This window comes from Tinamus guttatus, unplaced genomic scaffold, assembly GCF_059628265.1.
Source record: "Tinamus guttatus ecotype Peru unplaced genomic scaffold, ASM5962826v1 Tinamus_guttatus_pri_ptg000143l, whole genome shotgun sequence".
NCBI lineage: Eukaryota > Metazoa > Chordata > Aves > Tinamiformes > Tinamidae > Tinamus > Tinamus guttatus.
Genome location: NW_028288677.1, coordinates 673556 through 693507, shown reverse-complemented (window position 1 = coordinate 693507; position 19952 = coordinate 673556). Strand labels below are relative to the sequence as shown.

At 48.1% G+C, this 19952-nt stretch overlaps 1 protein-coding gene across 2 annotated transcripts in view; it reads left to right on the top strand.

The window, feature by feature from the left end:
* Positions 1-19747, top strand: part of FLI1 (Fli-1 proto-oncogene, ETS transcription factor) — a 43470-nt gene extending 23723 nt beyond the window's left edge. For both annotated transcript variants that reach the window (XM_010219714.2, XM_010219715.2), the window contains 6 exons: positions 3627-3781; positions 6275-6478; positions 9890-9958; positions 16341-16403; positions 17320-17367; positions 18134-19747. In XM_010219714.2, coding sequence (XP_010218016.1) covers positions 3627-3781; positions 6275-6478; positions 9890-9958; positions 16341-16403; positions 17320-17367; positions 18134-18663 — 1069 coding nt within the window. In that variant the 3' untranslated portion in view covers positions 18664-19747. The remainder of the gene's footprint in view (positions 1-3626; positions 3782-6274; positions 6479-9889; positions 9959-16340; positions 16404-17319; positions 17368-18133) is intronic.
* The last annotated feature ends 205 nt before the right edge of the window (positions 19748-19952 follow it).

Here is a 19952-nt window from a genome sequence, read left to right as displayed (position 1 = left end):
CATTAGCCCAGTTTTAAATCATTGCAATAATTACTTCATTTCTAAACAGAAGGATTTGGAGTCCGTATTTGTTTTAAATTTAATTTTAACTTCAAAGTCACAAACAGAACCCTTACATTTATAAAATACTCATACGGGCAATTGGAAACATAAAGTATTAAAGGAGAAATGAATTGAAACAGAGCCTTGCTAATGAATGGAACATTTAAACAACTCCCCTTTCTTAAAACATTGCATTTAGGTGTTTCCAAGCAGTTGCAATTCCAATCTTGGGTGGTTTATGTTTAAGGATAGGCCGTTTGGATAGTGGCTTTGCATTATGGACGAAACACTCTATGAGCCTTTGAAATCCCTCCTGATTGACGTTATGTTGTACAGAAAACATGGCTGACACCTAGGAGCATCTATGGTGAGATCTTCTTGCTTTTCTGATTATGAAAAAATACACAAATTTAACCTCTGTAGGGTCTAACATTTCGAAAACCCTGAAAGGAAAATCAGCCAACACTTAATATGATCATTAGACTAAAGCTGAAGTTGGAGTTTGGTCGTGAGCACCGCTCATGATTCCTCTGGGCCCTGCTCAGTGTCAGACCGTTTTGCATGAGTAAACAGAAGGGGGGCGATTTTCAACTTCAGTTTTCGGAGACTAAACAACCATATAAACGGCTTGTGCCCAATTTGACTGTGTCGAAGCCCGTGTAAAAAACCAGGCCCAGCTAAACGTGCTCAGCAGTCGGCCCTCCTTCCCTTGCCCTGCATCTTTACAGGGGGTACCTTGGGGGAGTTTTTGCTTCTTGAAACCTATTCTGTTGGTTTCTGAGAACTTTGCAAGGCGCAGTTTGAAACAGAAAGCAGCCCCACGGCTTGTAGCCTTCTCTAAAGAGAGGATGCTGCTGAAGGCTTCAAACAGCAGCGTGCCTTTTCCTCGTAAGTATACAGTAGATTTTACTGTAAGATAAAAGCCTTTGCGTCAGTGGCTCTTTGCTGCTGATGATTCACGGGCGGAGTTTGCTCTTGCCCTGCTTGGGCCTCGCTGTCATTTCTGGACTTGGGAAGATTTCGGGATTGTTTTCGCGGCTGTTTCCAAGCAGGGCCGTGTGAGCGGCAACCTCAGGCTCCAAAGCCACTAACCTGAAGGCAGTAACACCCCCCCTGCCCTCACTCTCCCTCTTCCTCTCTTGTTTTCCAAGCACGGCCTCCCAGCTGCCTCCTCGGAGGGGGCAGATTTATTCTGGGCTTCACCTGCACCCAAAGCCTTTTCTGCCCATCACGAGCCACGCTCGGAGCCTCGGGATGGGAAGGGACGGTGCCCCCTTCCCTTCCCTTCCTTGGCAAGCAGGGGCAGCTCCGGCGCAGTGTCACGAGTTGCCTCCGGCCTCAGCCTGCTTCATGGCCAAACATTGCAAACATTTTTATGCCATCATCGTTTTGCCCGGGTAAAACAAAGGGAGAAGCAATGATGTCTGCGAGAAGAAAAATGCCCTTTGAGCAGCATGTGAGCCCTCTAGTGGGATTCCCTGCTCTAGGCACCGGCTGTGTTACCTGCCTTGGCCCTTGCTGAACCTCTGGATTGGAAAGCTCACCATGAAACGGGTCAAACGGGTCCTCTACAAGGAAGCGAGATGCTTAAAAATGATGGGAAGAGAGGAGGGATAGAAGGCTAGGAAGAAAAGGGTGGAAAAGAGGAGGGAATCGCCCACTGAGCACAGCTGAGTCAGGTCGGACATCGCTGTAATCCCTTATTTTGCCCTTTCGAATGAAAGCCAAAGGCAATTCCTAGACAGAGGCCCTGGGACAGTAATGGCTTTATTTCCAGGTACCTGGAGCCCAGGACGGAGCTATTTGGAGGATTTATTAGGCCATGCCAGGGAGCTGCTTGTCCGTGTTGGCCAGTCTAGCAGCAGCTTTCCCAAAACACCAGGCTCTTGGCATCCCAGAGGCTGCTCCGGGAGCTGCTGGAACGAAGAGCCTTTGGGCAGACGGAGGGAACGAGTAGAGCTTCGTGCTCCTTGGGCTCTGCCACAGTGAAGAAACTGAAGAGACCTTGTGAAAGCAGCCTATATCCAGTTACTTTTGGGGCTCTGCAGCCTTTTCTGTCCCAAACACGAGCAATTCCAGCCTTTCCAAAGCCCAAAGTAGGGGGTCTCCGTGAATACTCATGATTTGGCATCTGAAGTGCTGTCACACAAATCATTTCAAATAATGAGGGAATTTTTCTATAAATCCAAGACTGCTGTGGGTAATGCATGAACGAAGGAAGGAGCTGTACGCGATGAATACGCTATTCATGGCACGCGGCACCCCGTTCCCATTTGATCCTGTAGTTGTTCCTCATCCAGAATTCCTTGTGTGGCCCACAGCTCACCTATCTCCTGCTGGGATACTGTTAAATTCCTTTTCTGGGGGCAGGCTGGGCTTTGGCAGTACAGAAACAGACCCCCAGGAGCTGCAAAACTGACTCAATCACGTAGTGCTGTCTCATTTCCCAGGAAAAGGCCCCCTTTGGATCTGCTTGGAAACTGTGGCTTAGAGAGGACAAGAAAGCAAGGATCTTCCCATTTCATGGTATTTTTCTTAAGAGAAGGACAGTTTGGTCTCCAGCCCAATTAAGCATTGGTAATTCTACTCCCAGGAATGTTCCTCCTCCTCCTATCAGATTTCCACGGAGTTTAGCTCCGGACCCAGCCGTCCCAAAACGCTTTTTCAGGGGTCGGAGCGGAACGGAGCGCGGACGCCGCTCTTGTGAGCGCCGAGTCTTCTCGGGACACCCTCGGGGAAGAAGCAGCTCCTCGGTGCCCTCCTCTGCCCGCACGGGCAGCGTTTAGCACCTGACGCGGAGAATTCCAGCGGCACGTTAGCAGGGAGCACATTCCCCACGGAAACGCCGGCGTCCCGGCAGCTGCTCCGGCTCTCCCCCGGCTGCCACGGGGACGTTCGACCTTCAGCAGTTTGCTTCTCCGAGGGCGGATTTTGGTTCCCTGCCTGGAAAAACAGTAGGCGAAATAGTAAAACCTTAAATTCGAACATGTGTAAGTTATACATCTTATTTCCATTTTCAAGCAACATTCCCTCAGCAAGACATGAGGAAAAAATTACCATCTGCCTCAGAGTATCTCGGCGGAGCATTTATCTCCCAGCCACGATAACTGAATTGCAGTAATTTCTCCCTCCCCCCTGTTCAGATTAAGAAGCAAATTTGTTTAGTGGCCAAACGTGGAGGTCTCGCCAGCGGGGTGGGACGTGGGGCAGTGTCACAGCTCTCACCCTTCGGGGAACGGGTTCCTCCCCGGCCACGTCGCTCCTGGCAGCCAAGAAGGATGGTTGTGTGATTAAAGCAGCGGCCTGAACTGTGCTGGATCTGGGCTCCGTGCTTGCTAACCAGTAGGCAGGTGGAAAACCTACGTGTTAGGTGCTCATATACACTGGCTTTCTATCTGGTTCTATCTGCCATTCTCCCTTTCTCAAGACCTGTGCTCTCCCACATATAAAGAAACTCCTCCGAACTTCCCTCCTCCGGGATGTTTATCCTTCCTCTGCTCCCATTCCTGTATCCCCAACCTCTTTCTGGCACAAAAGTGCCTAAAAGCAACAAGGCTGATCATCTGTTTCCTTCCACCTTTTAGGGAGTCCCCCGTAGACTGTAGTGTGAACAAATGCAGCAAACTCGTCGGAGCAGGAACAGAGCCCAACCCCATGAGCTACAGCACCTACATGGATGAGAAGAACGGGCCTCCCCCCAACATGACCACCAACGAGAGGAGAGTCATTGTCCCAGCAGGTACCACTGGCATCAACCCTCTGTGCCTTATTTCCTTGTCTGCTGAACAGACAGGCCTTGCTTATCTGGTCTTTAAGGAATTCTTTTCCTTACAAACCATGTAAAAAGCAAGAAAAAGAATCGGAGTTTCTGGCTAATTTGAATTTCCTATATCTAAGCGTATGTTTTGACCTGGAATCTGAAGGAAAAGTAGATTAATGTCATTTTCCTTCCAAAAATTATGACAGGGGACCACTCCTGACCACTTCTCTGTCTATATTTGCTATTCATATCTGCAATCTGAAGTTGTCAGGATACGTCACGTGCATTGGACAGACAAGGATGAGAGCTGCTGTAAGAGGCAACCTGTGAAGTCTGAACCTGGAAAGAGAAGGAGTCTTTCCCTTGCAAAGCTTATAAACACCAGGGATAGAAGCAGTTTTAGCCCGGGAACTTTCCAGCAGAGGAAATATTATGAGGCAAGTCTTGGCCCAATTTCAGCACCAAAGCTGATTTCCAGGGGTGCAGCTTTTCACCCAAAGTGCTGAGGGTTGCGGCTGATTGGAGCAGACGAGCCGCTGGCAGCAAGAAATGTACTTGTGGAATCCAGCTCTGCTCTCTGATCGTGGCTTGACCACGAACAGATGACACTTCCCAAGCATTCGTTTGCTATTTGGGATGAAAGGGAAAAGCTTGAGCTGAACGGCGTGAAGGGAAGCCAATAAAAGATTGACAGCGAATCTCCAAGTGCCGTTTAAGCCCTCGTTAGGATCTGCTTAGAGAGGCTGGCTAACCTAACTGGTGACAGGGTCAGGTATGTTTTCAGCATCAGCCTTGCCTAGAAAGGTGTTAGGTGATACCAGCTAGTCGTTAAAAACAAAGCTGAAGATACTCAAGGAGGAACATTTATCCTGCTCTTCACGTGCTATTTATGCAGAATATAAAACCTCTTTGAAGGAAAGTGAAAAAAAGGGCTTTTCTCCTCGTGAGCACCTGCAAATCAAAACCTTGAGGTACTTGTGAAATAACAGCGATTTACCAGACTCTGGAAGACAATAATGAACAGCATCCCAGATCTCTGGCTGCAGGATATGAGGCCCAAATTATCCAAGAAAGGCATTTGGCAATTTTAATACAATCCAGAGTAAAGATTTATAGCACATTAGGGTGAAGATAGGCAAGAACAATGTCACATTAGGTTTGCAATAGTAATAATAATGAACTCTCTGCAATGTTTTAAGAAGGCAGTTTTTCAGAGATCATTCAGTGTCTTTTTCCAGTGATAAATAGGCTTGAAGGAAATCTGAAATTCAAAAATCATTGTTAAAAGGAGACCACAAGTTCATTTTGCCCTCTAAATGTTGCATTTTAGAAAACAAGGCAAATAACTCTCCCAATTAAACAAAAGAATCCTCCCTTGATACTTGCATTATAAAATTTGCGGCCTTTTGCCACTGCTTAGAATTTAAATTAACTAGTGCTGAATGTTAAAGGAAATTCATCTTTTCTGGAGCACCCTTGCAAACATATGACTGTGAGTTCCATGCTTAAAATTCAGCTTTTAGCAAGCCATGTTTATTAGAAAACGGTGAAATGTCATTATTATTTATCAGGCCCTGAGCTTGACTTCACAGTCCTGCCCGAACGCAACGGAACAGGAATTCGCCACTTCAATTTTCAAACGGGCTCCTCGGGGAGAAGGAGCACAGGAAACATCTGAGAATGCAGATACGCTCTGAAAAAAGGCCTCTCTAACAGTGGTGCAGATTCTTGCTGGCACTCTCTGACCTCACGCGCTTTTCAGAGCTCAAGGGTGCTTTCTTTTTTTAACCACTGATGCAGCAAACCATCAGCACGGGGTCCGAAGCTCCAGCCGGCTTCAATCTCTCCCTTACGTCATCGCCAGCCATAAAGATTCCACAGCTGGAGCTCTGCTGACAGTTGATAATGATGCATGAGACGGTCTCAAATCCACATCGCCCTCCCCTCGCTGGGCTGGTTTTACAGGGCCAGCAGAGGTAGAGTTGTGTTCTTGTCAGCAGGGTGAACAAATGTGACTCAGACCCATGGCGAGCTGTTCTGCTTAAGCAATATATTTTTTTTCAGAGCCCCTTTGCTGACCATAAATACTGCCGTCCTCCAGCTTCCAAATGCCATCTGTTGGGATTTTGTAATGTGCTTGCGAAGGCCGGGGTGACTTACACAGCACTGATGTCATCGTGGAGCGGTGCAGAACTGAAGTGGTGACAAACAGACCCCTCTCAAAGGGATGAGTTAGTTTTTGGAAGGGAGAGAAGTCACATTTGGTGCTATCGAGGGTGCTCCTGAGCAGTAGGCACAAGATTCAGGCAGGCAGGAGACTGTCAAGTGAACTCACCCTGCCAGGAAGTCAGTTGTGCCCTTTTATAACACATTTCTTGCTCATGCTGTGAGCACTCACGCTATGGTTGGGCTTCCGCGGGCGCTACGGGCGTGAGGTTAACGTATAGCGCATCCTATGTGCTCCTTTGCCAGATCCCACCCTATGGACGCAGGAGCACGTGCGCCAGTGGCTGGATTGGGCTATAAAGGAGTATGGATTAATGGAGATCGACACCTCCCTCTTCCAGAACATGGATGGCAAGGAGCTCTGCAAAATGAACAAGGACGACTTCCTGCGAACAACCACCCTCTACAACACCGAAGTTCTGCTGTCTCACCTCAGTTACCTCAGGGAAAGTGAGTATCGCCCCGACACGGCCCGTTCCTGCAGCAGGACGCGCTGCCGTGAGCAAAAACTTGGTTACAAACATTATTTTTAAACTTAGGTGGGGCTAGTGGTGCTACAAGATATCAGGGAGGTGAAGAACTGAGCGGGACTCTTAAGATTAGACAGGCTGATAGATAATAAAAACATCTGTGGCTATGTGATAAAAACACATAGCGCTGCCGTGATGATTAAACCACATATTAACTGATGGGTCCCAGGGAAATTATTCCATAACCTAATTATTCCATCCATGGAATAGTTTCCCACACGTTCCCAAATGTTTTCATTCCATGCCTTCAGGCTTTGGAATAGTTAAGGTTTCAAGCGAACCCATTTTTGAGGACTGACAAATCAGGGGAAGGTGCCGTAGCACAAAGGAGGGGAGAGAAAGAAAAATATTTTTTCCACTGGGAAATCAAATCATGAAATAAAGCAGCTTCAGATCCCTCCAAATGACCGGTGCAATAAAGCAGCAAGACAGCATTTATTTAGGGTGGGTTTTTCAGAATTATTCAGCACGGGTCTCTCCCTCCGTCAGAATCAGTGGGAGTTTCACAGATTACAATGGGAGAAGAGTTAGATCACAGACGGGTGCCTCTGTAAGCCCCACCTTTATTTTGTTAGGGAAGTGGAGCCAAGGAAATGATTCACAACAAATAACTGAATTGCTGCATTTGAATCGCCCCGCTGGCAAAACTAGAAAGTTCACACAGAAAGAAGAAGTTTGCTGGGTTTTGAATCAATGAACGATGCTGAATTGGAGCAGGTTGATAGAAAAGTTGAACTTTGCTGCTGCTTCGGCTCCAGACGCATCTCCAGGGTTAGTGTGAAGGGCTGGATTTCTCATGCCTTGGGGTATTTAAAGAGACTACCTCCTAATTGCAGTTGCAACTTCATCTGCTACTGCAATGCCTGCAAAATAATAATCCTAAATATATAATGTGCTGCTCGGTGGATGCTTCTTCCATGCTATGAAGCAAAACCCGGGCAACTTTGTGGACTCAAGAAGTTACTTATTCCTCTTTAAGCGATGGAGAGGAGGTGATGGCAACAAAACACAGGAGACCTTTCAGGAACTAGAGGTCTATAGTTTAAAGAACATCTGCCCAGTCTCTCTTGTGTGATGTGTTTAACATCTCAGGGTACAGAGCTGGGTTTGGGACATCCAGTGAATCCCAAACTTAGGTGCTTGTGAGCCAAGAAGGAAACAAAGCTGATGGGAATTCTGTGACCCCGTTTGCTGTACAGAGTCTATTTACTCTGCTCTATAGGCTCACCTGAGTCCAGACTGCAGCAAAGAAATAGGTACCATCTGCCAGGCTTCAACGAAAGCTCAGGCTGGGTTTTGGAGGTAGAAAGCTCAGGTGAGTTGTTGAATACGGATGAGACAAAGTCATCAGGCAACACTTGGGTGCAGCTCAGAGCTGTGCAGTTGTTTCCCATCAAAGTCAAGTCAGAAAGTCGGAAGTCTCTGATATTTGGGGATTTCAGAGCTGCCAGTGGGAAGGGAGGTTTTCCTGCTGTGTTTGGGAGGGATGTCAGAAGAAGCCTGAACTGTCACCTCCCAGGGTCGGTTGTACACGGTGCGTGCGAAGGAAAAGAGGCTGCAGGGCAAAGAATGAGACTGTGGTTAAAGGTAGGAGCACAAAACTGCCTTGTGGTTCCGACCTATATGTGACTGCCAAACCAAACTGCAGTGCTCGAGGGCCTGGAGCCTGGGTTCCACATGAGACACGGGGGGACGTGCAGCCACCCTCCCTAAGGGCAGGGGACGTAGGTTGCAAGACTGGGAAACCAAAATATTCCTGCATCTCTAAAGGATGGGCTGCCTGGTGAGGGGGGAGGCTCTATGGCCAAAGAACTCTCCTTGTCTGGTTTTCATTCTCTTGCCAGCTCCTTTTTTTTTTTTTAAGAATACAAAAGAAATATAAGAAGAGAGGGAAAGATGGGGGAGCACCCTACATAACGTGTTTGGTATTAATTACTGGAGAATAACCTTGCGCTTAATTACCGATCCCAGTGTTTCCAGAAAGCGCCGATTTTATCTCTGCTCTCCCTGACCCCGTGGGGGGCAGCAGGGGGAATAAGAACAACAAGAAAATTCATCTCCGCCAGCGTTTTGCCCAAGAATGAGCAGAGCGAGGGAGGGAGCAGCCTGGCCTCCGTCTGTCTGCTTCCCTCTGTCCTGAGCTGTCTCGCTGGCTTGCTCTCTTTTCCTTCTTCATTGCAAACCCTTAATAGGAAACACATTTCCTTTTCTGTGGTGTTCCCACCAGAAACCTCAGACTGGCGGGCAAAGGTGAGAACTTTTAGCAATTAAACTGGGGGAGGCGCCATCCCTTTGCAGCGGCCCGGGCCGCATTTTTTCGCATCAAGTAGCTGTAGGTTGATCTTCCAGGCGTGCTCCCCTCGCCACCCTGCCCCCTTCTCCTTAGCCAGCCAGGGCAACCAGGCATTTGCAGCCTATTTAGTCATAGCAAACTGCATTTCTGAATTCCCCAGCACGGCCCTGTCTGGCTGGGGCCGGCTGCGCTCGGCGTTCCGGCAAAGGAACCTGAGAGGCGGCGGGCAGGAGCTGCCTGCGGATACCCGGATGCTCCCGAGTGCTCTGAGCATGTGTTTCCAGCACCTTCCACCTTTCGTGCACGTCCTCGGGCTCGTTTGCGTTGGGGGGAAGGAAAGAAACCCACACAAACAGAGGGCTAATAAAAGGCAACACCTGCAATGGCTCTTACGGCAGGCAGGGCTTAATCCCGCGCTCTCGCAGGACACCAGGGCCCACTGTGACACTGCTGAGGGGCACGTGGGGTTAGTTCTGGTTGGGATCACGGGGATTACAGGAGCCTGTGTGGCTTCGTCACAAGATCCTCATCACTGAATATCGTAGTCCCAGCAAAAAGGTGTATCCTTGCTCCCGCCGTAGGCTCTGGGGACGTGCAGGGGGACGTGCCGAATATCCAGCTCGCCGGGCTTTGCTCAGGAGCGGGTCCGTGACGTGCCCTACGTGGGACACAGCCTCCTGGGGACGGGATGCGTAGGGAAGGCGCAGGGTAAACACGTATAACGAGACAGCCACGAAATGGGCATTACACGCCGGCTTCCGAGAGCTCCCGGGGCCTCCTCTGCCGCTTCCAGAGGCGTTTGCAGGGGAATCAAGGTGAAATGCTTCGAAAGGAACATTTCCACTGCAGACAGGGCAAAGCTTCTTCCTCATCCTCTAATACTGTCCGTGCCCCAGTAATCTGGGCACTGCTGTGACAAGTGTAGCTGTATAAGCACGGGCAACCACGAGCCCAACTGCTTGCCAAGCTTGCTGTTGGCATCCTAGTAAGTGGCAGACTACAGTGAAACTGCAATAACTCCTTTTCTTTTAATTCCAGGCAGCTCGTTGCTGGTCTACAATACTCCACCCCACACTGAGGCTTCCTCACGTCTCGCCACCAAAGAAGGTCAGTTTTTCTTGCATTAATATCCTGGCTTCCTGTGTGCTCAGTATGTTTTCGATTGGGTTAAAAGTAGACTTTTAATATCATTGGCATGAAAATGTCATGGCCTCTTATGAATGGACAACGGGGTTAAAACGGAGTAATCCACGTTCATCCCGATATCCACGTATCTTCTGCCATCCAAAACTGTTGCCTAAGATGCAGATTTGTCATTTTGAAGCTGACCTGGTGAACTGATTGCGTGCTTTGTATTTTATGTGAAATAGCAGAAATCTCAGACACTCCATATAGCAAGGCCTGAGACAGTATTTCTAAGTGAGTCTGTCGTTCAGCAGGATAAAATTTTCTCCTAATAAATTCCATAAAGGCCACTTAGGTCTTCAGAAACAATTCCTGAATCTGGCAGGTAGTTCCAAGGAGCGGAGAAGGCCGCACTTATCTTTTCGAGCCTTTAATTTTGGAACATTTTGACTTTTCCAATAACAGTTGCTTCCCAAATTTAACATGTTTATTAGACTCAGAAAGAATATAAACCCTTAAATTGATGCAAAATAATGATTTTCAGAGTGTTCTTTTTGGCCGAGACGGGCATTAGTTGCTAAAACACAGCACGTTACAGACACAAAGCCACTGAGGCTCTTCTGTGACAGCCTCCTCCTTGCTCACAGTCATCTATTTAAAATTAATAAAAGCTTGGTGAGGGGCTCATTGAACAAAGCAGACACACGTGCCCTCAAACACAGGAGCACATCCTCGACTTGCTCTTTTTGTCCCCGGCCAGGTGCTTGCTAAAAATAAAGGGAAGAAAGCTGCAATTTTTATTAAGTGCAGTGGATAAAACTGTGCTCCTCCGAGGCTTTTTTATACCCTTTATCTTGGCAAGTTGGGCCTGGAGTCACTCAAACAAATAGAAATTCGAGGGAAAAAGTGTTTCTCCCCCATCCCTCCCATTTTTACTGCCCTTGAGAGTGTTTCTTTAGCTCAGCAGATCGAACCCAGCCTTTGATTTGTGTCAGTTGGGCGTCTTTCCTGGACGTGCTGCGCTCAGCATGTGCCAATAAAGGACGAGCCACCCTCCCTCTGCCTTCCCTTCTGCAGTGCCAGCTCTCCAGGAGCGCCACGAGGACCCGACGTGGTTTGGGGAGACCTAAACTGCTTTCATGGCAGTACTGAAGACTGTAAATTCAGGCAATGCGTGCACAAAACATGCTCATTTTGCTCTCACATAGGTAGAGTCCCTCTGTGGTGTTCAGAGCACTCGTTCGTGGCCGAGCTGCTTTGCTCCTCAGCCCCATAAACACTCAGGAGTTCGGTCTCTAGCGTCACTGGTACAAATTGTCTTCAGCTGCCTTTGAGAAAGAAATTGCTCTAATGAAAATCACCAGGATTTTCTGGCTGCGGCGCAGTTTTCTGGGAAACGAAACGAGGTTGCTCGCGTTGCTGCATGGAAAGATTTGTGTCCCGCTCCCGGGGCTCCACTGGAAAGATGGTCTGTTCCCTTTTCCGCGCCGGGTTGGAGGAATGACTGTCCCGCTGTAGATCCTGGAGACACGGGAGGAGCCTCCGAGGCCGCATTATCGGCACCATAAGATCCCGTGGGATTTTAGCTCGCTTGCTTCGGAATGGTGGCACTTCAGGAGCTCGCCATAGGGAAATGGGAAGTTATTCACATTCGAGAGCATTTTGAAGGCCAAATCCTCCCGGGCTGGAGGATGAGGCAGGAGCTGGGACTGCAAAGACGGAAGCGAGTTGTGTGTGAATGTGGATGCAGAAGGGGGATTTGCTTCCGTGCTTTGCATTAAAGGAGAAAGAAATCGGTAGGCACCGAAACAAGAGGCTCTTTTGCAGCCCAGGCTCAACATGAGCCCCTCCTCTTACCCCAACAGTTTCTTCTAAAATAGCAAGAATTTGCTACTCCCTCCAACCTGTCCAACCTGGTGGCAAGTGGGTGACAGGAGCAACGGCTACGGGGGCTGGCGGGAGAGCCAAGAGAGACACCCGGGCAGCACCATTGCGTAAGCACCGATCCCACAGGAAAAGAGCCTCACATTCCTGCATAAACCTCCTCTCTGGAAAAAAAAAAGGCCGTTTTTCACATCTGAGAAGCTGTCACTGGAAAAATATTGCCCAGTTCTAGCAAAACCTGCTCGTGTGTCCGTAAAGGCCCTGCTCCGCAGCCCCCCACTCGTATCCTGTGCGTTTGCTGATGATATTTGGGTGATGAAATAGCCCTTATCCATATTTAGCTCAGGAGCAGCAAGAGGGGAGGTTTCTTGGTGCAACTGCGTGGCCAAAGCCGGGATTTACGATTGCAGGAGACACAGTAGCTGCAGCGCTCGCGTTTTGCTTTTTCCCTTCCTTTCTTTTTCTTTTTTTTTTTAATTGTTTTCCTTTGAAATTCCAGAGTTAGTGTTTTGTCTGCTTTCTCCCTGACCCTCTTCGGAGGCGGCCGTGTGTTTTTTCACCAGCAAAACTGGAAACAAAGAATCGTTGTCTTCGAGCTGGAGCAGGCAGGAAACCCAACTCACAAGGGAGCCCGCCGAGCCAGCGCTGTCCCAGAGTAGACTGCAGTTCTCTGAATTCAACCTGACAGCTTGTCTGGAGCACTTTCTAAGTAACCATTATCCTTCCTTTTCTCCCAGCAAAAGAGCTGGGCTTTTTCTGCCCAGGGTGCGCTGCGAGCGCCGTTATCGCGCACGTGCGCGCAGGTTACGCGCGGGCTCTTTCCTACGACAGGGGTAAATTTACCCCTCGGGAACGAGTTAAACGGGCAACTGCTGCAAAAACTGCACGTCCGTGGGGGGCTGCGCCTTGGGGAGGGATTCTCAGGACACGTACGTCGGGGCTTGTGCAGGCAATATTAAAAAAGGCAACAGCAACCCCAGCCCTCTGGGTGCTTCCTCCTTCGCTTCCCAACGTGGCTCCGTAAGGGCAGGGGGACGCGGATCAGGAAGCTCCCCGGCCGCTCGGCCCCGGGGATGCTTTTCCAGCCCCGCTCGCGCAACTGGGGGCCGTCGCCTGCGGCCCAAAGCAAATAGGGAGCGACTCCGGCTTCCCGCGTGCCCACGCTGGGGCTTTTCCAAGATATCCGAATGGTGCTGCCGCGCGCAGCCCGCTAGGAGAAGCAGCGAGGTCCCCGGCCCTCCTTTCCCTCGACTGCTTGCCACAAACTAGACCCTCAGTGAGCACTTTGGTTAATCACGAGTGTGGCTCCCCCAGGACACCTGGTTCTGCTTTCCCCATTTAGGGAAGCTAATTCACATTCCAGCCACCCAGCCAGGAGCTCTCCTCCTCCTGGAGACGGAGGCCTCGCTGCCCAAACCACAACACGTTCAGCAGGAAGGATCCCAGCGATCCCGTCGCCCGTTTCACATTTTCAGCCTCATCTGCATCCCTGAAATCCGAAAAGCCCAATCCCGTCTGGAAAGAAGATTCCCTAAACCTCAGCAGCTATTGACCCCAGGCTGTTTCCAAGCAGGGACAGGGGATCCAGATTTGATAGGCTACATGGCCTGTTCCGACGCCGGGAAAGGCACTTTGTGTGGAAAAGGCAGCTCGAGCCTCAGAAAAGTGCCCCGCTGCCTGTAAATAAATAAAATGCTATTTAACCTTCTTCCCAGGCGCGCCGTGAGTGTGAATGTTTGCAAAGCTGTGAGATCCTTACTTGAAAGGTGCTGTGAAAGTGCAAAGCATTATTAATATCCTTTACCTTCCTCATAATAGAGTATACATTCATGCGGGGGAATTTCTGGACATAAACCAGACAGCTGCAGAATGGCATTTCTTGAAAGCATCGATGATTTATTTTGTGCTCTTTAATTCCATTTTGTATTGAACACACATTTGTCACAGGGCTCTTGTTCCACTGGGCCTTTTAAGTCCAAAACAGGCTTAGGGACCTGATCCTTAACCAGTATAAATTGGCCCCTAACTTCACTGTAGCTATTTGCTGATTTACACCAGAAGAGGACTGGGGCCAAATCTTTTAATTGAATTTCCATAGCCCGCCTAAGTTTCGGTGCAAAATCCAAGTGGTTTTCCTGACAGATAAGACTTTCCCTGGAACTAACGGGCTGCCTGCGCTTCTGCAGAGGCTCCTCGAGGCGTCGGGCCCTACGAACGACGCTGTTTTCCCAGGAACTCGATGCTCTGGATAGGTGCCTGCCTTCTCCATCCTGCTTCAAACCCGTTCAGCTCCAGAGTCCGTGCCTGGAAGCCCCGAGGGCTCATGCGGTTCCTTCACGTTGCACGAATTCTTGTGAAAACAAAACCGAAATAGCTTCTGGATTTGGGTTTAGGAGAGAGAAGAGAAACTTGCACGTTAGAGGGGTAGGGAAGGAGCGTTGATCCAGTCGGGATGCGGAAAAGCGGCTCATTGAGGTGCATTAAACCTGGAGCAAGGGAGGCCTGAGCCAAATCCAGCTGGAGAAGCAGGATTTGCTCCTTGAAAGCGGCCACAGCAACCTACACCTGGCCGGATTGCAACAGTGTCACTTAACACCCTCGGGAGCTGCATTTGACACTCGTTTTTGCTAGGACACCGTGAGCAAAGCGGAGTCCTCCTCTGTGCCAAAGCTTCTCCATCTGGAGGAGGAGGATCATCTCTCCAGACGATGCCCTGTTTGTTTTCTCCAAACGTACCCATGCATCTCCATCAACCAACCTGTTTGTAGCAGTTATTCCTCTAGTTTCTAACCCCCTACACACCCAAAATCAGAGAAAAATGGAAATTATCCAAGTTAATCCTGCTGCTTTGTAGAGAGGGCTTTTCCCCCTCAATCTGGAAAAGTTTTCAACATCCCTTGCTAAAATACAAAGCACTTCCCTAACAGCCCAAGAAATCCCAGGGGAGAAACGAAAGGCAGCGCCGGGCTGCAAAGGGGACACGGGGAACGCGCGATGGGTGCCCAGCGCCGAGCGGTGCCACCCGGGCACATAACCCTGGGTGCCCGTTGTGGTTTGTGTCCCAGGCCTGTGTTTTCTTGTTAAAAAACCCAAGTATATCCACACAAATAAAAATACAATAAAAATAAAGCGGGTGCATTCAAGGAGCGCCTTTTCCCCCCTCTTTCCCCTCTTCCCTCCTCCCCGCTTCGCCTCTGCTCTGTTTTCCTTTCCGAGGCTGCGATTTCAAAGCCGGAGCGGCTTTCCCAGAGCCGGAGGAATGCGCCGGCGCCCGCCGCGTTTTCCGTGGGGAGCAGCGCGGCCCGAAACGCGTGGCTGCCTCTTGAGCAATAGGACACATATACGGTGCATATATAGTCCATATAGAAAACAGCAAGCCAGGGTCAAGGAGCCAAGCGAGGTTCTTGCGAGTTTGTGTGGGAAGAGCTGATGTGAACCCCTCTATGCCTGTTCTCTTTTGCCATTAGATCCCTCCTGCGATGCAGGATGGGGCAGTAATATGAATTCTGGCCTCTCCAAATGTCAGTTGTCCCAACGGGGATCACAAATTCCGCAAGGAACGATCCAAATGAGGCTGGGGGTTTAGCCCTCTTGCATTGTGAGAGCCAGAACGGTGCAAGAGCTGGGGACAGTCACTAAAAGAGCCAGAATTTATTATGAAAAGCAAAACATTGACACAAGGCCTTTTACAACCAGGGCAGCTTGGGCAGGCTGAGGATTTCTTACTACTTTTAAGAAAGCAAGATGCTACAAATGAAGTCTGCTTCACTCACGCAGGAGCTTTTTGGGTTGTTTTATGTTATTATTGTGTCTCCGAGCTCGGAATACACTCCGGGTCATGGGGTATCTCAGCAAGATACTACAGGGTTTGAATAAATGTGGCAGAACCCGGCGGTCAGATTATATTTCATTCGCTCTGCAGCTTTCTGAACCATGTGAACTCTGAATGTGAGGACTGTTCTTGGAGTTTTCTGCTATTAGGAATTATGTGACCAGGAGGAGCAGGTACTAATGGACCTGATTTAGAGAAATGGCCGTGATATTTTCAATGAAATGTTTGAATGCATAAAAACAAAGTGTCGCATAAAAGGGTTGATCAAAAAAAAAAAAAGTTCCCTTTCTAAAAGACATTGACAATCATTTCAGTGTGAAAGAAGGTCAAAATTTACAATTACTTTTTCCAGTTTTCTGTTCGAAACATGGAGGTAAATATGTACAATAAGTTATAACAAAAGATGGAAAATGAGTAAAACATCTACATAGTATTTCTCCTTGCCTAGACTACTTGCTTTTTCATGTTATAGTGAGATTTTTAATACGTGTCCAGTGAAATCTCAAAAACGTCAGCTTTTAGGATGAGAAAACATTTCCCATCCCAATCTCTGTCTCATTCCTGTTTGGTGTGTGCTTTCTGTTCCTTGTTCTGTTCATTCCTGCTTTTCTGCCCCCACACGTCTAAGACCTTTCTCTGTTTTTCCAGGCCCTCCTGTTGCAGGGACGCAAAATGTGAACAAGACGACAGAGCAGCAACGGCCCCAACCAGGTAACTGTGCTGCTCGGTGCCTCCGTTGCATCCTGATCCGTGCAATAACCCAAATAACAGGGCCAAGCCCTGGTGGGCAGCGAGCAGTCGTGTTTCCTGCTTCCCGAGGGCCTTTTGGAAAGCTAAATACCCCCTTCCCTGCTTTGCACAGCTGCTTTCTATCCTTTTCTTCCCCTTTTTTTAGGGAGTTGGTTCTTTTGGCATCAATTCAATCCACGAGCAAATGCTAGAGATCCAAATCACCAGAAACAGAGAGAAGCAAAGAGAAGGGTGGAGATTAGGGCTGCAGAGGCCCCACAGAAAGGGAAGGGATTCATTCCCAGCAAATGTACCGTGGGGTTTTCGAGAGACACTCGGCCTCATTGGAGCCACTGAGAAAAGTCCTGTTACTCTCATTTCTCTGATGCTCTGTTGGCTTCAGTGAAGGAGAGTTGGGCGAGCATTTCATTGACCTCACTGGAGAGCAAACTGAATTGTTAACAAGTGAATTTGCAAATCCCATCTGCTCATGAGCTCTTTTTATTAGGAGGAATATATTCACTTCTCATTTATTACTGCTGTGCTCTCACACACATGGTTTGTTCCATGCAACTCAACGTTCCTGTTGACACACAGAATGTGGAAGGTTGGTCCAGGAAAGATTAATATCTTTGAAAATGGGCCACTCTGCAGCCAGTGCCAGAACCACGGTGCCATTCTGGATTCCTTAAATAATTGGTGGTTGTTTGTTCAAAAAGAAAAAAGGGAGACGACAGGACTGTTCCAGGACTGCTAGGAAAAGAAGCAGTGCAAGTAAAGAAAGAAAGTGAAAAATTGCTCAGGTTTCAAGAATAATTAATAGTGAAGATTTTGTTGCTTTATCTTTGCTGAAGCATTTGTTAAAATCGCTTTTGTTCTTTTATTGTTGCTGTTATAGATCCCTATCAAATCCTGGGGCCCACTAGTAGCCGTCTTGCCAATCCAGGTGAGTTCAGACCACCACTTTGAAGGCAATCCTTTGTTTCCAGAGGGGTTCCTTCTCCTGTTCTTTCTTGTTCCACTGTACTAGATGAGTAGCTGTTGTCCTCTGCTAGGCCAGGGATTTTAGCACAAAAATCCTTACCGTAAACGAGGAAAGTGTCTTTATCTGAACAAAATCACCGTCCTCAAAGCAGTCAGGGCTGTTCAAAAGAACGACTACATCATTAGAAACTGTCTAGGTAGGTACTGACACTGATTGCAAATAGAAGTGTTTATTGCTGGAATGGGCTTGACTGCTTGTGAGGAGGGACCCTAATAAGGTTCTTTATCTTTGCTAATAGTATAACCACAGACTGGGAGTCACCCCGTCTGGGGAAGAAATAATCCTGGAGAGGAAACTAGGTATCTAGGTATCCGAGGCTATATCCATGGCAAACAGTAAGCAGGAGTTAAAATACACCATGTCAACCATTTGGGGAAAAGCTTTGCAGAACAGTGTGCTTGGAAAAAGCCTGTTTATGAACAGCCCGAAGATTTTTCAGGCCAAAGGCGACCATTATGAAATCTAATCTGACCTCCAACTCATAAACAGAACAAAGGGTTGACTAACTTGTTTGCTGGGAATAGTTTATCCATTCCTACGTAAGAGTTGCGAAGGCTTCAAGGAGCCGTTCCCAGTGCGGATCGAGATAGTCCTTCTGTTTCCTGCCTTTGTCCTTGCTTTCGGGCAGGAAGCACGGTGTCATTTCCTCTCCTCTTGCTCCTTGCAGGGAGCGGGCAGATCCAGCTGTGGCAGTTCCTCCTCGAGCTGCTCTCGGACAGTTCCAACGCCAGCTGCATCACGTGGGAAGGCACCAACGGGGAGTTCAAGATGACGGACCCTGACGAGGTGGCCCGGCGCTGGGGGGAACGCAAGAGCAAGCCCAACATGAATTACGACAAGCTGAGCCGGGCGCTGCGATACTACTACGATAAGAACATCATGACCAAGGTGCACGGCAAGAGGTATGCCTACAAATTTGACTTCCATGGCATCGCCCAGGCTCTTCAGCCTCATCCCACCGAATCTTCCATGTACAAGTATCCGTCGGATCTCTCCTACATGCCTTCCTACCATGCCCACCAGCAGAAGGTGAACTTTGTACCCCCGCACCCCTCCTCCATGCCCGTCACATCGTCCAGTTTCTTCGGAGCAGCCTCCCCTTATTGGACCTCCCCTACTGGAAGCATCTACCCAAACCCCAACGTCCCTCGCCATCCCAACGCCCACGTATCACCACACTTGGGCACCTATTACTAGATGCTTTTATCTTCAAGGGGCCTTATCAGTTTGGTTGGACACCTTCTTTACTTCTGGGATTTTTATTTGCTGTTATTTTTTTCCGGGACCCTTAATGGATAACTGTGGCCTTCCTGGGGGATAGTTAAAACTGGATATTGGTTATTCCTGGATCAAACCTTTAACTTTTGTAACTTTGTCTCTTGTGTCTTCAGCTGAGAGATGGATGCTTCTTTGGGCCAGTACTCTGCCTTTTCTTTGGGTTTTTAATGCTTATGCCCTCTGTAGGAGCTGACCATGAAGATTGTTCACCACGACTTGGAATGATTATTAGCGTTTCGATCACAGAATTTTTAAGAATTCAAAGGCTTCTTAGAAGACATAGATCCAACTGTGGGTCGTAGGAAAAGATGACTACATGGGTTTGTTTCTCGCTTTGGAGAGGGTAGGCAATTTGACCATTAAGTCAGGAGGACCTTGGGCTGCAGGGGACTGCAACTGGAATCTTAGCTTTAAGGCAAACGAGGAGTTTCACCCAACTGGAAATTAAATATATATATATTCATATATATATATATATATATGTACATGTATATTTTAAGAAGGGCATTGAAGGAAGTTTTCTAGACTGTACAACTTCTTTAGACTGTGTATTAACTCCAGACACATCAGAGACCAGACGAAATAAAGTAACCTAATGTCAGGACATTCCTTGAAAGCAGAAGTGAAGTAAAATAAATGACAGCAGGTCCTTGAGCTCTGCCAAGGGCTAAAGGGATCGCTAAGTGCTACCGATTCGCGAACGCTGTGCGTTTGTCAGACCGTCATCCAAAGGGTCAACAAATCAGAAGGCAAATTACTGTATAAGTTATGCAGAGTTATTTTTTTTTCCCTATATCTCACAGTATTAAAAGAAAGATTAAATAAAACGAGTTGACCTCGGTCACAAATGCAGGTTTGTTTTTTTGTTACTATCAGCTCAGTTGTTTGTGGGTTGTTTTTGTTTTGTTTTTAATGTAATTTGTACATCTTTTCAATCTGTACATTTGGGCTGTAGCTTTGTACTTTTTACTAAAAAAGAAAAAATTAAAAAAATTAGACATGAGTAATGTATCTGTTGGAGATAGCCTCCGTGCTGCAATTGGATCCCTACCTGACCCCAAAACTAGCCAGAAACCTTCCAGACTTCTCTGCGTTTGTCGACAATAGAGATTTTTCTTGTATTAGCCTGTCAAAACTGTCTGCAAATTAACTCCATTTGGCTAATATGTTTGCATTAAAGCTGAGCAGGAACAGGCATCACCATCTTA